General features: G+C 44.3%; 2 protein-coding genes and 1 non-coding gene across 3 annotated transcripts in view; all 3 read left to right on the top strand.

The window, feature by feature from the left end:
* The window catches only part of LOC139656244 (pleckstrin homology domain-containing family G member 1), a 31,802-nt gene extending 22,708 nt beyond the window's left edge, over positions 1–9,094 (top strand). Inside the window, exons 7-17 of the mRNA XM_071533753.1 lie at positions 1–67; positions 1,189–1,371; positions 1,496–1,591; positions 2,029–2,115; positions 2,551–2,584; positions 2,737–2,829; positions 2,933–2,994; positions 3,120–3,311; positions 3,531–3,650; positions 3,772–5,629; positions 5,885–9,094. The exon at positions 1–67 is cut by the window's left edge and continues 65 nt beyond it. Of these exons, the coding sequence (XP_071389854.1) occupies positions 1–67; positions 1,189–1,371; positions 1,496–1,591; positions 2,029–2,115; positions 2,551–2,584; positions 2,737–2,829; positions 2,933–2,994; positions 3,120–3,311; positions 3,531–3,650; positions 3,772–5,629; positions 5,885–6,897 (3,805 nt within the window). The 3' untranslated portion in view covers positions 6,898–9,094. The remainder of the gene's footprint in view (positions 68–1,188; positions 1,372–1,495; positions 1,592–2,028; positions 2,116–2,550; positions 2,585–2,736; positions 2,830–2,932; positions 2,995–3,119; positions 3,312–3,530; positions 3,651–3,771; positions 5,630–5,884) is intronic.
* Positions 9,095–10,822: 1,728 nt separating this feature from the next.
* On the top strand, positions 10,823–17,502 carry tcp1 (t-complex 1). The gene is made up of 12 exons (XM_071533754.1): positions 10,823–10,918; positions 11,417–11,502; positions 11,630–11,758; positions 12,197–12,294; positions 12,402–12,512; positions 13,006–13,187; positions 13,606–13,732; positions 14,310–14,485; positions 14,652–14,775; positions 16,146–16,338; positions 16,519–16,682; positions 17,045–17,502. Exons 1-12 carry the CDS (start codon positions 10,846–10,848, stop codon positions 17,256–17,258), a joined length of 1,677 nt encoding a protein of 558 aa, XP_071389855.1. The 5' UTR covers positions 10,823–10,845; the 3' UTR covers positions 17,259–17,502.
* Positions 11,174–11,312, top strand: LOC139656249 (small nucleolar RNA SNORA29). The gene has a single exon (XR_011696091.1). It is a non-coding gene; the product is annotated as a small nucleolar RNA SNORA29 (small nucleolar RNA).
* Positions 17,503–17,539: the final 37 nt, after the last annotated feature.

Below are 17,539 nucleotides of genomic sequence, written 5' to 3'. Positions count from 1 at the left end.
CATGCAGAGAGTGGCTTGGCACATCAATGACATGAAGAGGAAGCACGAGCACGCCGTTAGGTTACAGGTATGAGAGCACACACACACACACACACACACACACACACACATGCATGCATGCACACACTCAAAGTAAGGATGAAGACACAGTGGTGTTATTCTAGTTTTATAGAACTGCTTTTGCAAATAAAGAAGCATTTACTCGATTTCAAGGACCATTTCAGTCCAGCTGGGACTTTGTCAGAGTGAATTCTGACAAACAACTGTAGTGCAACTAGTTTGAAACCTTAGTTCAATCCATAAATGGCGTGTGTGATTTCCTTCATGATGTAGGATTTCCTTCACGGAGATGTTTTAAATCCCCAAGCTTTCCCCGTCTCTCATTATTTCTATAATTAAAACAGACATTGTAGTTTCAAGCCTTTCGAGGAGCCAATTTCTTTTTTTTCTTTTTTTTTTTATTGTTTTGTGGAACGGTTATGTCGTCTCCAGGTTCGAATTAGCCAGCCCTCTGATCCTCCCCACGTCTCTTACGCAAGGCACTGGGTTTTCCACTGGGCTAATGATGGCTTTTGCATAAGGAGGACACATAAAAGGGAAAGTTGTTTCTTTTATCAGCTGGGAGCCAGAAGGGTCAGATGAATGCAGGAATGTGCGTGGAAGCGTTTAACTCCGAGTTCTGGAGAAAGAGTTGGCTGTTCCCAAATCTTCTTTTCTTTTTTTTTTATTGTTTTCCTCTTCAGTATCATTTTGCTCACTACTTGCCCTTTCACCGTGTTCTTTTTTACTTTTCCTTAATCTTTTTGTTTTTACTTGCCTTCTATCCCTCCCTCCATCCAATAACAAAACACACCCATTCTCTCTCTCTCCCTCCTGTCTTTGAACACACACACACACACACATTCACTCCTCACTCACTACCATTCATTTTCTGCCTCAGGCATCTTTTTATTTATTTTAGTTTTTCCTACCCCATTTACACTTTCGCTGGGTTTTGTCGTCATCTATTTTCTATTACCCAGTTCAGCTGAATTTTTGCTCATCATCCTGTTTACTTTGTGTTTTTTAGAAGCCCCTTGTTTTTTTTACCTCCCATACACAATCCATTTTTTTTCTGTTTTATTATTTTTTGTGCATGTGCATATGAATAAACCGCACACCCTCTGTATATCCCTCTGCTCTCTGCAGGAGATCCAGAGCCTGCTGACCAACTGGAAGGGCCCTGATCTGATTGGCTACGGAGAGCTGGTTCTAGAGGGAACGTTCCGTCTGCAGCGGGCCAAGAACGAGAGAACCCTCTTCCTGTTTGACAAGCTCCTGCTGGTCACCAAGAAACGGGAAGAAACCTACACATACAAGGCCCACATCCTGGTCAGTCATGCAGCTCGAGGCTTACGAGAGACGCTACACACACACACACACACACACACACACTCACCCTTTTCTGCTCAGTAACAGTATTTTTAATATAAGACTCTCCACCTGTTCTTTGCAGTGCTGTAACCTGATGCTGGTGGAAGTTATTCCTAAAGAACCGCTGAGTTTCAGCGTGTTCCACTACAAGAACCCCAAGCTGCAGCACACAGTACAGGTAAACCAACATTGCGCAAGGAAGCACACAGCATAACCAAAGCCAGTCAACATATTGTGACTGTGATCACACGTTCTGTTGAAACTGTTTAGCTACCAGAAACATGGAACAAGAGTGTAATCAGAAACTGTGACCACCATCTGCAGGTGTCTCACTGTTTTGTAGAGCGGCCAAGCTCACCGCACTGAGCTGCTCAGGCATGTTCAGTGTTTAGAGGCTAATGTCGGCCATTGTTGTTCCTTAACCATAATGTTTTGGACAAGCACTGAAAAAGAAAAGGTAATCTGTGTTACGTAAGAAGGCCTCCGAAGAAAACAAGGAATGTTCCAAATTTTGGGGGGTTTATCCTAATCTTCTGAACCTTCTTTTTAAGTTTGCGTGTCTAATGGTTGTCTCTTATCTTGTCCTCTGCAATGTATTGTGCTCTGCCCCCCCAGGCAAAATCACAGCAGGACAAGCGCATGTGGATCTTACACCTCAAGAGACTCATACTTGAAAACCATCCAGCCAAAATCCCTGCCAAGGTAAGAGCAGCCAGTCTCTGTCTGAGCACTTGCTGATGTTGTAAACAAAGACTTTGAGTGGGATGTGTTGGAACTGTCACTCGTTTTCGCCCACGCTCTCGTCCTTTTCCATCTTTCTCTTCTTACCCCTTCTTTTTCCCTCATTCTTTTCCTGTACTATAGTTACTTCCTCCTTTTATTTACAATCGCTCCTCTGTCAAAGGCAGATGCCTTTGCTCTTTGGCCAAGTGCAAGTGGAAAATGATGTTGTCGGTGGGTTGCTGAGAAGGTTCATTGTAATTACATGAAGGGGGCTGCTTGTAAAACTTCATGCTTGTTCAACTCTGTTTGGTGAAGACTGTGCTGTGGTGCCACCTAGTGGCAAAGCCTATATTTATCCCCGGGGAAGTCCTGTTTATTCCACTCTCATTTTACCTTCTGTAACTTCAATCCTAGGCCAAGCAAGCCATTTTGGAGATGGATGCTATGCGTAAGTGCCAAATTACTTGTGACTTAAGATGGAAAATAATTATTGCCTTCATGTTCTTTTATGTATTGAAATTAAACTGCCACACTTATACTTGTATTAAATTTTTATTCTGTAGGCGTTGTGTAACATTATCTCTTCTGTTATTTCTCCAGATCACCCAGGGTTTCACTACAGCCCTGATGGGGACAAGAAGGACTCCCCTAAAACCAAGGAGGGTCCTACCCCCCGTAGAGCACGCAGGAAGGGTGAGAAATGTAGAATTTTCTGAATTTAAAAAAAATCAAAGCACTTTGTATGACTGAACTTTGATTAATCTGCAGTGAATCATTAATTCCCATCTCCCCCTAGAACCTTTATCCAAATTACTGAAGAACGCTAAGCAGAGTGCTGCCAACGCAGATGGCCAGAAGGTGAGTTGTGAACAGAGATGATAAACAGATTAAGGTGGAGGAACATGAGCACGCACACACACACACACACACACAAATCCATGGACATTGTTTAACCAAACTCTTGCAAACCCACTCCTCTGCAGCGGACAAGTCTAGGTGCCACCCTGCTCTCTCCAATGTCCCAGCTGGCTCTGGGCACGATTGGTCGCAGCCGCAGCCTCATCAACCAATCACAGGAGTCCCTGGACCCTGGCGATCACTATGACCACAGTGACAGAGAGGAAGGGGAGGAGCCACATCAGCAAGATGCTGATGATGAGGATGATAGTGGCCTGGTGAGTTAATCCTGCCCGAAATGAGTGTCCTAAATTTGGCTTTGACCATACGTGACATTTGAATTACATATAAATACATCACATTGACATGAATTTTAAGGGAGCCCCTGCCAACAGAGTTTAAATTTGAATCTTTATGTTCATTTGATTCCACCGAAAATAGTCTCTAGTCCTTTAACCATGGTGTTTATATTGAAAATATTGTAACTCTGCTTTCAGGGAGGTGGGAAGAGGCTGCGAGTCCCTGGCAAAAGCAGCAGGAAGAGGCTGAACCCTCAGGCATCTGTGGATAGCATAGATCAGTGGAAAACGTTCAACATGAGTTCCTCAGACCTTCAGGTAACAATTCACAGACGTGGTACATGAGAAACTGAATCCACTTGTACTACAAGCCTTTTTATACACAACTGCACGTAAAACAAATAACTTTAACATTCTGCTTTCCTTCCCCTCTCCTCAGAGAGCCAGAGAGTCACTAGTGAAGGAGGTAAGCCACCACCCGCCACTCCTCAGGACGCCTCATGTGATGGAGGAGCCTCCAGACTCCCCTATTCCCTCCCTCCTGGTCCCAGGAGGTGACAACCAAGTGAGGAACATCTGGGCAGACCACCGGGCTCGCAGGGCCATGTTCCCCACCCGCCAGCGCACCATGCAACCTGATGATGAAGAAGAGGACATCTACCAGATGTTTGTGCCCACTGAGCCCAGCGGGCCAGAACCAGAGACTCCCACGGAGAGGACAGAGGTCACCTCATCGCCTAGGTCAGCTCGGCCCTGCAGCTGGCACGTAGAACAGGTGCCCATTGTGCAGATAGACCCTCCACCCGATGGGAGCAGAGTTCTGCGGAGGGCGAGCAGCGTGGGGGAGAAGGCGACAGAGGCTCGACAGAGCCCAGATGACACCCAGCCCGGTCAGAGCAACCTGGAAGTGATCCACACCGAATCATCCAGCAATGACATATCTGGATCATCCTCAGCAGAGCAGCTGACAATAGATGATATTGAAAATGTATATGACAACATCAGCTATGAGGACCTAAAGAGCATGGGCCTGATCAGGAGGGACCAGGAGGGACGGCAGTCTCGGAAGGAGAAGTCTAAAGACACACAGGGTTCCCAGGGCCAGGCAGCAGGGGTGCTAGCTGCTCCAGAGGTTCCAGGGGCCACAGAGCCTATGATCGAACCAGACACTTCCTCGGAGAGCAACCGGTCCTCCACACAGGAAGGAGGGCAATTCGGGACATGCGAGCTCAAGATAGTAGAGGAGAACATCTATGACACCATCTGTTTCAGGGAGCCCCCACCAACAGAACTTAAGGGAATGAGTCAAGGGAACAAACTGGAACAAGAGAGGGACAGTCTGCTGGCCTCTGAACCAGATCTGACTGAAAGCCTTGGAAGGTTTGTGTCTGAGGAGAGCCTCCATTTTGGAGAGGACGGGCCAGATGCCCCCCATCCTGTCCCATGTCCCTCAGAACCAGATTATTCCTCCTCCTCTGCTTCTGAGACATTCTCCCAGCGTTCACACACGGGGGATAAGATGTCAGAGCAGGTCGACGAGATCTGGAACGACCTGGAAAACTACATCAAGAACAATGAGAAGAAAGCTGACCGACTGCCTGCTGCCTTCCCCGTCAGTAGCAGTGAGTCACCTAAGAAGGCCTCCTCGGTCAAGACCAGCCCTACAAAGAGCCCCCCTGTAATTAGCCCCCAGGCAGCCAGCCTTCCTACCAGGAGTCCCCCAGCACATCAGCCTAAACCCCCGTCCGTCTCCACCGCACCGTCTTTCACCATCCCAATCATTAACCTCCCTGAGCTTCTAAGTGAAGGTCCCTCTGAAGAAGAAAACCACTGCCCCCCTCCCCCTTCGCTCCCCGAGCCCGTCACCCCAGAGCCCCTCCCAGGCACCGTGAAGAGCATCCGCAACAGACTGGCTCGCCTCAGCAGCGGCAGTTTCCGCCTAGAGGACGATGATCTGGTGGAGCTTCCCCCGCGCAACACCCCACAGAGGGACAATCCTATCAAGGACCTCCATAGCCTGTTTCCTGGGGAGCTGGCAGGCCTGGACTCACCCCTGGCCTCCTCCTCTCTCCTGCTGGGTGAGTCTGTGGACTTCCCCCTGGAGCTGATGGACAAGTCCAAGAACCGGGTGTTTCTGATGGCGCGGCAGTACAGCCAGAAGATCAAGAAAGCCAACCAGCTGCTGCGCATGAGGAGCATGGACCCCGGAGATTCTTCTAGTCGGGCCAGAACTGAAAAGAAGCAGAAAGACCTGGCAGCCATCTTAGAGGAAAAGAAACAAGGGGGCGCAGCCATAGGTAACAGAAAATTATATGTTTAGCTCACAATAAGTTAATTTCTAACTCAGTATACTCATAATATCACATTTCTTTGCTGAGGGATAGGTGATAGCATTGTGCTATGTATGTTCTTCTTAACTCCGGGAAAGATCTGAATAAACAATTAAGAGTAAACTCAAATATTTTTATGTTTAAGAATAAGAATGAAAAATGCAAACTTACCATATTCATACCATTACACCTTCTTTACCTTATCTGTATCCCCTCTTCCAGGTGCAAGGATAGCAGAGTACTCCCATCTCTATGACCAGGTAGTGTTTAAGGACTCTGCTGGGCCAGGCGGTCAGACCTTTGTTGGCCCACACCACGCCCATCCAGGGCTGCCGTCCTCTCCGTCCATGCCTGAGACCTCCCTGGAGGAGGACTGGCTCCACTCCACCTACAGCAATGGAGAGCTGGCCAGCTTCGTCTCCTGGCCCAACGAGGTGGGGGAGGCTCGGGCCTCTTCCACCCCGCAGCGTAGACTTACCCCCGCCTGCTCCGTCCCCGCTCTCAAGACCCTCCCTCCCACTCCCACCACCCCACCGTCCCAGAGATGGAGCGCGTGCATGTCGGCGCCCAGCGAGAAAGAGGAGCATGTGTACAGCTCCATTAAGAGACATCCTTCCTTTAACGCCCCCTCCTCATCCGGCGCAACGACTTCCCCGTACAATCGCTGTCAGTCCGCCAGCTCTCTGGGCGACCAGCAGCAGGAGAAGAACAACCAGTCCGGATCCAAACGGAACGGACCCACTGCGGACCGGTCCTCAGAGAGACTCCATGGTCCCAGTCTGGGCCGGGCTGGCCGGCAGAGCAGCCTCCCGGAGCGGTCCAGCCAGGGACAGTCAGACCTCATCATACAGGACGGTCAACAGGTGGTGGTCCTCAACCGGGCGTCCGCACTGAGCATACTCACCGCCACACAGAACTACCTGGCCAACTTCAAGGACAATGGGGACGACGACGACGACTATGTGGAGATCCGCTCAGAGGACGAGAGCGAACAGGAGCAGGACAGGTCGGCGCAGCGGAACGGCAGCTCGGCGGTTCTGACGGAACAGAACCGGGGTCTTGTCCAGTCCCAGAGTCTGCCGTGCACCCCGGTGCGCTCCTGCCACCCTCTGAGCGCTCTGGAGCGCGAACGTCTCGAGAAGTACCTGTGGAGCGAGCCGCAGCAGAACCAGCCCAAGATCGTCCAATCTCTGAGGGAGAAGTTCCAGTGTCTGAGTTCCAGTAGCTTCGCCTGAGTCTATATGACGACTGAAAGCCAAATATATATCAATTTACAGCATATAGCAACAAGAGGGACTCTCCAGCTTTGCCTGAATGCCCTGTGTCAACACCAACACTGCAGACCACAAAGAACAAACTAATACTCCACAAATGCAATATATCTCTCTTAACACAGATCAGTAGCTGTTTCTTCCTTTGCAGCCAAAATATTTGTAGAAACCTTGGTGATTACCTATCTTTGCTGTTACATGGCTTCTGTCAAAGTAAAACCTGTAATACTATTAATGCCTGACTAATTCAAATGGTCAAAATGCCACATGTCAAATCCTGCATGTGAGCTGCCCTAGCACTTCCAGGTTCAAACAGTCTTCCATGCATGTTTCAAAGAGTAGTGATCTGACAAGAAAAAAAAAACAGTTACCAAGGAGTGGTCAAATCAATCATTCTCTAAGCTGTATGCAAAGCCATGCAGTCTTACCTGAGTGGGTTTTAAGATTTAAAGGGATGCATAGGACATAACACTTTTATCACTGAGATAATTGGAGTCATGTGGATTGATTCTGCTGGAGTTACAGAGGATTTGTACCAATGAACTGTACTGTACAAATAGCCCTGCATATCTGTTACTGATGATATAGAATCCTTTCTGTGTCCAACATCAACATAAAACTGAAGTATAGGTATCAAAGGTTCGATGACTCTTTGGTGGATTTTGACTCCCCATGTTTTAGAGTTCCTCTTCAATCATGATTTTTTTTAAAGCTATTTCTTTTAAATTACCGTTAAGGTTATTTTAACTGCACTTACAGCACTAGTTAATCTTAACCTGTATAGGAGAGATGATCCACATGACTCGTTTTCAGTGGTGGCTAGTGTTTTTTTGCTTACACTATCAAACGACTCTGAACAAGCAGCTTTACAAATTTGCAATACGCTCTCAGGATAGAAATGTAGCACTATTTACAGCTTGTTAGCAATAATAGTAACAAAAAGGATGCAACTCTAAAGAAAACATGTTGGTTATTATGAGATCCACTAGATTGAATATAACTAATGATGGGCATGTACAAACTGTAGACCTACAAGTCTATTTGAAGTCATTGTATTTCTCTCTACCACCTTTGTCATCGTTAGGGTGTCATGCTTTAAAATCAAGACAAGATGCTGATATTTCAGATATTCTATAAGCAGCCGTAGGACTTCGTATTTATTTTGAATCTGTGAGCATTCCGGGGCATCCGTCATGTAGAGTGAAATGTGCATCTCAACAAAGGGATGATTTTTTTTTTTTTTTTTAATCTTACTAATTTTAAACTTTGTTTTTAAGAGGGACCATGGAGGAGAGCATTAAGGCGAGTTAGTTAAAAGACTACAGTACTGTATTTGGTGTACATTTGATGTTCTTTTTTTTTTTTTTTTTAACTCAAATGGATAGAGTCAGCCATTTGTTTACTTTGTTTACTTTATGGGACACTCCCTACTGTCACACTACTGATATTGCATAGACCCATCCCACCCACCTCAGCACACATTCACCGAATGATAGATGGTCAAATAAATAATGTTCACACAACACAATTGTTTTCTTTTCCCCTTGAAGTAACCCAGGTATTTGCAACACACACTTGTTGAAACCGTTTAATTTTGAACAAGTCACTTAAAATGTCTTATTTATTTGAAAGCGTCCCTGTTATTTAGCCCCTTATCACTGTTACTACAAGCCACAGACAGTTTGTACATGAAAGTAAAGCGTATTTATTAAAGGGCGGTTTTATTCTAATTTAGGGGCGCTCACAAAATTTGAATCCAATACTGTGAATGTTATCAAAAATGTTAGTTTTCTATCACGCACTGTTAAATACTAGTTCCTTATCACAATAATACATGAAAAGTTGGAATGCACAATATCATGGCCTACTGTTCATATCAAGAAATATGCATCAAAAACAAATTAAGAATATGAAGTATGTTGCTTTTTTTATGTTCTCATTGTACATTTTTGTCCTCTTTCACTGGTGGGGATTGTCAGTCTTCATTGACTCTTTTTTTGCACTTTTCTTTCTTTCTTTTTTACATTTTACTTGTAAACACTTTGTAAAGATGTACATTTTAGGAAAGTTATTCTTGTATGCCATAGGTATGCTTTATAATGCTTTAATGTTTAAGTTAAGTGTACTGTATTTTTTTAACTGCCTAGTTGTCATTGCTCAAGAAAACAATGTATTGGAGGTAATAAATAAATTCAAATTAAACTCATCTTCATGTGTTTTGGTTATCACTGAATACAAAAGTTCTTCACATCACTGCGTATGATTCACAACATCCGATGACCATTCAGAGGGTTATTATTGTCAGAAATGCCGGCATGAAGGACACACACTGCATAGGGATATTACATAATAGCTGTTTTTTTCTATCTAGCAACTTGGATTTACCACAGAATAAAATTAAATGAAAACTGGATGCAATATGAGCAGTTATTGCTGGGGCTACATACTACTATAAAGGCTCAAACATCATTAAATATGCAAAATCAATCATCTTGTATATTAGAACAACAGCCAGAAAATAGGACAAATTTAAAGATCATATCCAGCATTATTTATAGGAACGGGTTTAGATATGAATATAGTCAACTAGTAGATCCTGGTTCATTCAGTGACCAGAATTAACAACAGGCAGCTCCCACTCACCAATAGCAGACATAGTGTAGCCTAATGGGTACAAATTCATTCAAATTCTATTGCTATGAAATGTTTATGCTATGAAGAGTGTACATACATAGATAGATCCTTATTTTCATTGTCGGGGCATAAGCAGGCAAGTGCGTGCCCGTCCCATACTGTGTCCTTTACTGTGTCCAAATTATGGCTTGGCAGCACCACATAGTCAGGTTTTCCTCTGTTGTTGTTGCTCCACAGTTCAGAGATAAATGTAGGGTGGCTGAGAGAGAGAAAAACACACAGACTATCAAAAATAATCTCTTATATTACTTAGTCAGACTCGCTGATCTGCTGCCATTTTCTGTGCTCTAGGCCAGTGGTTCTCAACATGGGGTCCAGGGACCACCAGTGGTCCTTGAGGGGTTTCCATTAGAGAATGTAGAAGAATCACCATTTTGATCACAGTTTCACTGTTATCTCTCTACATACAATACAGATACTCATGGAATTCTGGACAAAATCATATCTAACAATAAAAAATATTCTCAGATTTGGGTCAGAGAGAAACAAATCTCATCAAATGTGGGTCCATGGCTCTAATATGTAGTAAATTAGGGGTTCTTGATATGAAAAAGGCTGAGAATCACTGCTCTAGGCGGATTGGATTTGTGGACACTGAGCTGAAACTATAACTTCCTTTGACTCTAACATTTGCATACTTTCTGTCAATTCAGTTCTCTTCATAGATAGATAGATAGATAGATAGATAGATAGATAGAAAAAAGGACACATGAAAGTTATGCGTTGTACTAATTAGTTCATTTTTTGAGGACAGAATCATGTTTTTCACATATTGCCTGATGAATTTCAGGTGGCAACATTTTTGCAAAATGGGTATACGTATCGCCAGAGCCATTTGGGATGAAACCCTGGTACACTTCAATATTATCCACTTTTGCAAAATCAACAGCAGAGGGCGATCTTCACACATGACAGGCTCCAAAAGCAGGAAACGAGCACATAAAGGGCTGTTTAGAGACATGTCGGGAAATGTAGTTCATAATATAAATACCGTTACAAAATGTCAGTTTCAGGTTTGATAAGTGAAGTGATTGACAAGATCGTTTAATCCAAATGTACATTCCATGTCCTTCATATGACTGAAAGCAGTCATATTGTCAGGTCATGTTTTTATGGATTTTCTTCTCGAACTTTCTGGTTAATGCTGGCTGCGCCGTGCCGGTTTACCCATAATCCCTTGCATCACTTCCTTTCTTCTCCGTTGTGTGGTGGTCCAAAATGTCGCTATTAGATGGTCCGTTAAACGTGCTCGGCCAGAGAACAACTGGCGAATCTGTTCGTACTCAAAATGGTGAGTTAATATGCTGTTGTACCTCGTGTTTCAGTTACATTTCACTTTGTGTCTGAGTGTGACTGATAACGGACAGAATAAACGGATTCAGAAACTGTATGTAGCACGTGCGGATTATGCTAGCTAGGCTTCTGCCTCCTCTCTACCTAATTCTGCACAGCACAGTCAAGCCGGTAATTTGCAAGCTAGAAGGGAGTAGCCACTTTACTCCAGAGATACTATTTCTGGATTGATGCCTCAGCCAAAACTCCCCTTGATCCCATTTAAGTACCGTCCACTCGCTTTCCCATGAATGGACGGCTATGCTAACGGGATAGAAAGAACACTGTCACGGTCTGAAGGTGTGGCTGCTTTATTGTGCGCCCCGCTAAATGAAGCGACAGAACAGTGCCATGGCAATAATGCAAACACGAGTTGGAGATGTATATGGTTGCACTATTACATTTAAAAAGTTGTCCCCAAATGTTTAATCATACTTATTTGGATACGTGTTCGCAGTTATGGCCGCATCATCCATCGCCAACATTGTCAAGAGCTCTCTTGGACCCGTTGGGCTTGACAAGATGTTGGTGGACGACATTGGGGTTAGTGGCACTTTCAATTATATTCACTGTGCTGACAGTATCACTCCTCCACACTAGTCTGTTCACCTTACAACAGACTCTGAGGGCTGAAGTGCTCATCAGTCGTGTCTCATGGTTGTATTGACAGGACGTGACCATCACCAATGATGGAGCAACCATCCTGAAGCTGCTGGAAGTGGAGCACCCAGCCGCTAAGGTGCTGTGTGAGCTGGCTGAGCTGCAGGACAAGGAGGTCGGGGATGGGACCACCTCTGTGGTGAGTAGGGTCAACAGCTGCTCTGAGAATGTGGCAAAGGACTTGCGATCAGTGTGCTACTGGTTATCCATTCTCCTGCAGTGAGGGAGAAGGAAGTGTGCTTGTTTGACTTTGCCGGCCATTTCTGTTCCTCAGTATAATACTGATTTGCTGGAGAAAGTGTGCTGGCATGTATTCATTGTTCTGTGGTGTCCTGTTTTAGTACCGCTCATCTGCCTTTGCTCCGGATGTGTGGCTATGCTAACGGTATAGAGTGACTGTCCTTCATTGTCTGAAGGGGTTGAGCAGCCTCATTTCTGCTGCCCCTAATAAAATGATGGCACAATGTAATGTCTATAATTCTGTCATATTCTAGTTGTAGCAAAGTACTCAAAGTAAGAATATGAGGCCAATTATCATTTCTTGTTTATAATCTCTTGTCTTGTTGCATTCATCTAGGTGATTATTGCTGCAGAGTTGCTAAAGAGTGCAGATGAGTTGGTGAAGCAGAAGATCCACCCCACATCAGTGATCAGTGGATACCGTCTGGCTTGCAAGTAAGAAACTGAGACGCACTACTTTGTCGTTGTGCATTTCAAGTTGAATGTCAAGGTGGTACAAGAATGCTTAACAGTTAACTTAATTTGTCATTTACATCCTCCAGGGAGGCAGTGCGCTACATCAATGAGAATCTCACCATCGGGACAGACGACCTGGGCAGGGAGTGCCTGGTCAATGCAGCCAAGACCTCCATGTCCTCCAAAATCATTGGAGTGTATCCTTCCTGCTATAATGGGCAGGGTAGAAAATGTTTTGATCCAGCCCACCTAGTCACTCATTTTTGTACATATTTAGTTATTAACCACATGTTGCATTTTAAAATATGCATGGTTAATTGGTTTGGTTCTGGCTGTCTTTTTGCAGACATGTTGAGTGTGTTGGCACTGAGCACAATTTGGGATGGATGCCATTTAGCAGTTCTTCACTACTGTATTTTAATTTGTCAGGAATGATCTCTGCTGAGGATTTTGGGGGATACAATCCAATCACTGATGAAGGAAAGCAGGCCTCACCCATCAACTGCTAGATTCAAAATGTGATTAATAATGAATATGAGCAGAAAAAGATGTATTTGTGGGGCTGGCTCCAGACATAAAAATGATACCTCACAAGCAGAATGTATTTCTGCAAACTAAAGTTATATCTTTTAGTGTGCACCACTCACCCAAATGGAAAATGTTTACCTGCCTTGACCCCGGAGCCCTCAGTGATGCAGACTTCTTTGCTAACATGGTGGTGGATGCTGCCTTGGCCGTGAAGTTTGTGGACGGCAGGGGCGTGGCCAAATATCCCATCAACTCGGTCAACGTGCTGAAAGCCCACGGCCGCAGCCAGAAAGAGAGTTTCCTGGTCAATGGGTACGCAGTGAACTGCACAGTTGGCTCACAAGGTGCGTTAGTTATAATGAATAAGAACTTGAAATGATATGACTTGTAGAACTTGAATGAATGTTAGTGATATGAATTGTAGAACTTGAAAAATGCATCACAATTGACAATTGATTTAACTCCCATTTAAATTTGCTGCTATGTCTCTCCTGATGGCGTATGCAGTGATACGCGTGGGAGACAGTACACTGACTTTGAAAGGAATGTAGTTGCAGTGGTTTGTCTATAAACTGTGGCGCCTCCTTTCTGGCCAGACAAAAGAATACCAGCCGGAAATAAAAGAATAACACTTGTTAGAGTATGTTAGTGTTTTGGTTCCTGCAGTGTATAGTTGTTTACTTGTACTGTATGCTTAATTTAAATGACTCATCAGCTTTTTCTCATGTTTGACATTTTATTTTATTTTCTGTCCTTCCAAAGGCATGGTAAAGCGCGTGGTTAACGCCAAGATCGCCTGCCTGGACTTCAGCCTGCAGAAGACCAAGATGAAGATGGGAGTCCATGTCATTATCAACGACCCAGAAAAGCTGGACCAGATCAGACAGAGGTGGGTACCGGCATGTTTCTCTTTCTCTCTCATATATATATACACACAGGCATAAGAATCATCCCATTTAAATTTGCTGTGACGCTAACTCAATAGTGTACACAGTGATACGCGTGGGAGAAAACATAATCAGCCCCGAGTCAAGGCAGCTGCTTCTTCTGAGCTGTTGTACCACTTTTGTGGGCTGGACAACTTTTGAGTACAAGATGCCTGTGCATGCAAGATTGCAGTTCAGTCACAGCACTTGGCACATATCACTAAAGTGATAAAGAACTATCTTTTTTTTTATTTTTATTTTTTTATTTATTTATTTTTATTATATACGTATGTAAATGTGTATATAGGTTGATGTGTATAGGTTAGTGCCTATAGTTTGTCTTGCACTGTCACTTTGGACTGTATGTGATCTCCTTTTTTCCTTTTACCCTGTGAATCAGTATGCACTGTCAAATTATGTTTTTACTGTCTCTGCACTGATGCTACCATGACAAATGACCGAACATTCATTGTATTGGCTGATTGGTGATTCTGGTTATCACCGGCTGAACTGAAACAACACCTGTGTTTGCTGCTCTAGGGAGTCTGATATCACCAAGGAAAGGATCCAGAAGATCCTGGCATCAGGTGCCAATGTCATCCTGACCACCGGTGGTATCGACGACATGTGTCTGAAGTACTTTGTGGATGTGGGAGCCATGGCTGTCAGAAGGGTTCTCAAGAGGGACCTCAAACGCATCGCTAAGGCAACAGGAGGTAAGACAGAAGCATTCTGTAGCTTGTGCTGATTGGCTTTCAGATTACTTCCTGATAAGATCTCTATGGATTATTTTTACTCTCCTTGAAGAAACCCTCACTGCCAGTGCTTGGACTAAGAGCGGTGTCAGTATTTTGACGGTTAGTTGTGTTTGTCCATCCTCAGCCGTCCTCTGCCCTTCCCTGACCAATCTGGAGGGAGAGGAGACATTTGAGGCCACCATGCTGGGCCAGGCTGAGGAGGTCGTGCAGGAACGCATCTGTGACGATGAGCTCATCCTTGTCAAGAAGTAAGAACTGCAACTATATGAAGCAATGTTATACAGTATCTCTATCTTTTGTAATAATACAATGCAAGAATTGGATAGTAATGTCAAAATGCCTCGATGGTAAGAAAAAACATTTCCAGCACAAGCAAGTAAACCTCACCTTTAGGTCTGATAGCAGGTGTGACAAAGGGGTACAATGACTACAATTTGCAGTCATAATTCTTATACCCTCTAGACCAAAGAGAACACAGCAAATAACTAGCACTGACAGATCCCACATGTAAAACAATGGTGCCCGAGGTGAACTGGATAACAGCTGAGCTCAGACAGCTGTATAATGAAATATATCCAGTTAAAAAATGTTAATTATTCAAAATATTCTACAAACTGTGCTCATTTTTATCAGCCATTACCTTCAGAATACATTTTGTACTTCAGTTGTTATAGATCATTATACTGTTTTGTTTTGTTTTTTCATGTGCTTGGATGCACATAGGCTCCTTGTAGGGAAAGCCCAGATATATTGTATATTAGGGCTGTGACATGACCAAAAATTACAAATCGAATATTGAAATATGAAATGCATATAAAATCGATAATTATCAATATTTTATTATATATTTCTTTTTAATCAATGATGTTACTATTTCTAGTGTTATACTGGGTATGCCCACTAGAGGGCAATATAGTGAAGGTTTTGACAGATGTGACAACAGCAGCTCATTTAATAAGATTTATTAACAAAACAAACAGAAACAGTGCATGTAGCTTACTGCCGGGGCCACACTGATCCATCAGAAAACAGACAGAATTTTACTGATGGATAGATTTCTGTCTGTTGGGCTGTTTTGGAACGTCAACGTGTTCGCCGCCATTTAAAGTAGGAACATCTCGTATTTCTCGTCGTCTGTCCGTCAAAACGGATGGAGACAGACGCGTAACCCGGACAACGGACATCTGTCATTGAAAATTAATTGAAATGAACAGAGACAGACAGACACAACGGCTCAGTGTGGCCTCGCTACTTCAATGGCAAGATTCTCTGGTGTTCTAATAATCTTTTCTTTTGCTCATGCAGCCGTGGGACAAGTTTTTTTCAAATTTATTTAAGTTTTGTTTCCCGTTTAGAACTATCCTATTTTGATCACATGAAACTGAGTGATAAAAATAGGCGATACAATTGGATAGCCAATATCGAACGTTCCCTTTGATGTTCGAATATGGCAATCAATGAATGCGTTCGATAATTTATCGATAATCGAATGAAATGTCACAGCCCTACTGTATAGTTATGCAACTGCAGTGTCTTATGTGTTTTGTTCAGGCTCTGCATTCAGCACATTGTTAACTCTTCCCTGGTTCTGTCTTCTCCCATCACTCTACTCCCTCAGCACCAAAGCACGCACATCCGCCTCCATCATTTTGCGCGGGGCCAACGACTTCATGTGTGACGAGATGGAGCGCTCGCTGCATGACGCCCTGTGTGTTGTAAAGAGGGTGCTGGAGTCGAAGTCTGTAGTGCCAGGAGGAGGCGCTGTGGAGGCTGCTCTGTCCATCTACCTGGAGAACTATGCCACCAGCATGGTGAGGAGTTGTTGGGTGTTTGCTTTTAAAGAGAAGAGATGTTTTACCATTGGCATTCTGTGGCATTGTAACCAAGTGCTCAGTTTCCCCTTAATGAAACGGTTAAAACTTCATTCAGTGTCATAACTGCATTGGTAATGCATAGCTGAAATATGTTGCTCATCGGTCTTGTGTCCTCAGGGTTCCCGGGAGCAGCTGGCCATTGCTGAGTTTGCTCGCTCCCTCCTGGTCATCCCCAAGACGCTGGCTGTGAACGCAGCGCAGGACTCCACTGATCTGGTGGCCAAGCTCCGCGCCTTCCACAACGAGGCCCAGGTTAACCCTGAACGCAAGAACCTCAAGTGGTGAGTCTGTTGTCTCACAGCGCTGCTCGTGATATTGAATTATCTGTGCGCAAGTTGCCCATGAGATGTTGCCAGCTAGTGACATGCAACTGTTCAGTGTTTAGTCCTCTGTACTGATTGTCTCTAAGCCTAGTAGAATGCCCACTCACTGAATCTCGCTCCCAGCTACTTTTGAGTAGGAGAATATGAGTCTTTTTCAGAAACATTGCACAAAACATGAATTTTCCTTTGTCATTTTTTTTTACTTAATCTCAGGTGCAGGGTAAAAAGTTTTATTTTGAATGTGCATGTACTTGTTTTTTATGTCTGTAGCTGTAGAACATAAATAACGTAGAACATTAATAAACCTTTGTCTCCTGTAGGATTGGTCTGGACCTGGTGAACGGCAAGCCTAGAGACAACCGCCAGGCTGGCGTGTACGAACCCACCATGGTCAAGACCAAGAGCCTCAAGTTCGCCACCGAGGCCGCCATCACCATCCTCCGCATTGACGACCTCATCAAGCTGTTCCCGGAACAGAAGGAGGGCGGATCCTCATACAGAGACGCTGTGCAGTCAGGATCTCTGCAGGGTTAAAAGGCCCCGATTGGTTCTGATGTCTCATCGTTGTCCTAGTCCACTAGGCTTAACGTCTGTGTATTTATGCATAAAGAGCTCTTCATGGCTGTCGTTCTAGTGTAGGCCGTGCACTTTGCCTGTTTACTGTTTTCCCACCCCCCTCCCATGGGACATCCCGCTACCACAGGAACTGTAACTGATCTTTTTTTGGACACTTAATAAACCTCCAATGGTTGTAAATGACCGTTGATTTGTTAATTCAGTTTGGCTGGCTGTGTTTCATTATGCAGGCTTTGGTG

This window comes from Centroberyx affinis, unplaced genomic scaffold (assembly GCF_046629955.1).
Source record: "Centroberyx affinis isolate AG114_WGS23_722 - 3 ecotype Tasmania unplaced genomic scaffold, CSIRO-AGI_Caff_v1 ptg002424l_1, whole genome shotgun sequence".
Classification (NCBI taxonomy): domain Eukaryota; kingdom Metazoa; phylum Chordata; class Actinopteri; order Beryciformes; family Berycidae; genus Centroberyx; species Centroberyx affinis.
Note: the sequence above shows the minus strand (reverse complement) of the source record. Positions and strands in the feature narration are given on the sequence as shown.

What these genes read in the sequence shown, in the direction of transcription:
- tcp1 (XM_071533754.1), top strand. Translation starts at nt 10,846, where the DNA reads ATGTCGCTATTAGATGGTCCGTTAAACGTGCTCGGCCAGAGAACAACT. An exon ending in GGGATGGGACCACCTCTGTG is followed by an intron (nt 11,759 to 12,196) that starts GTGAGTAGGGTC and finishes GCATTCATCTAG; the next exon opens with GTGATTATTGCTGCAGAGTT. An exon ending in GAACGCAAGAACCTCAAGTG is followed by an intron (nt 16,683 to 17,044) that starts GTGAGTCTGTTG and finishes TGTCTCCTGTAG; the next exon opens with GATTGGTCTGGACCTGGTGA.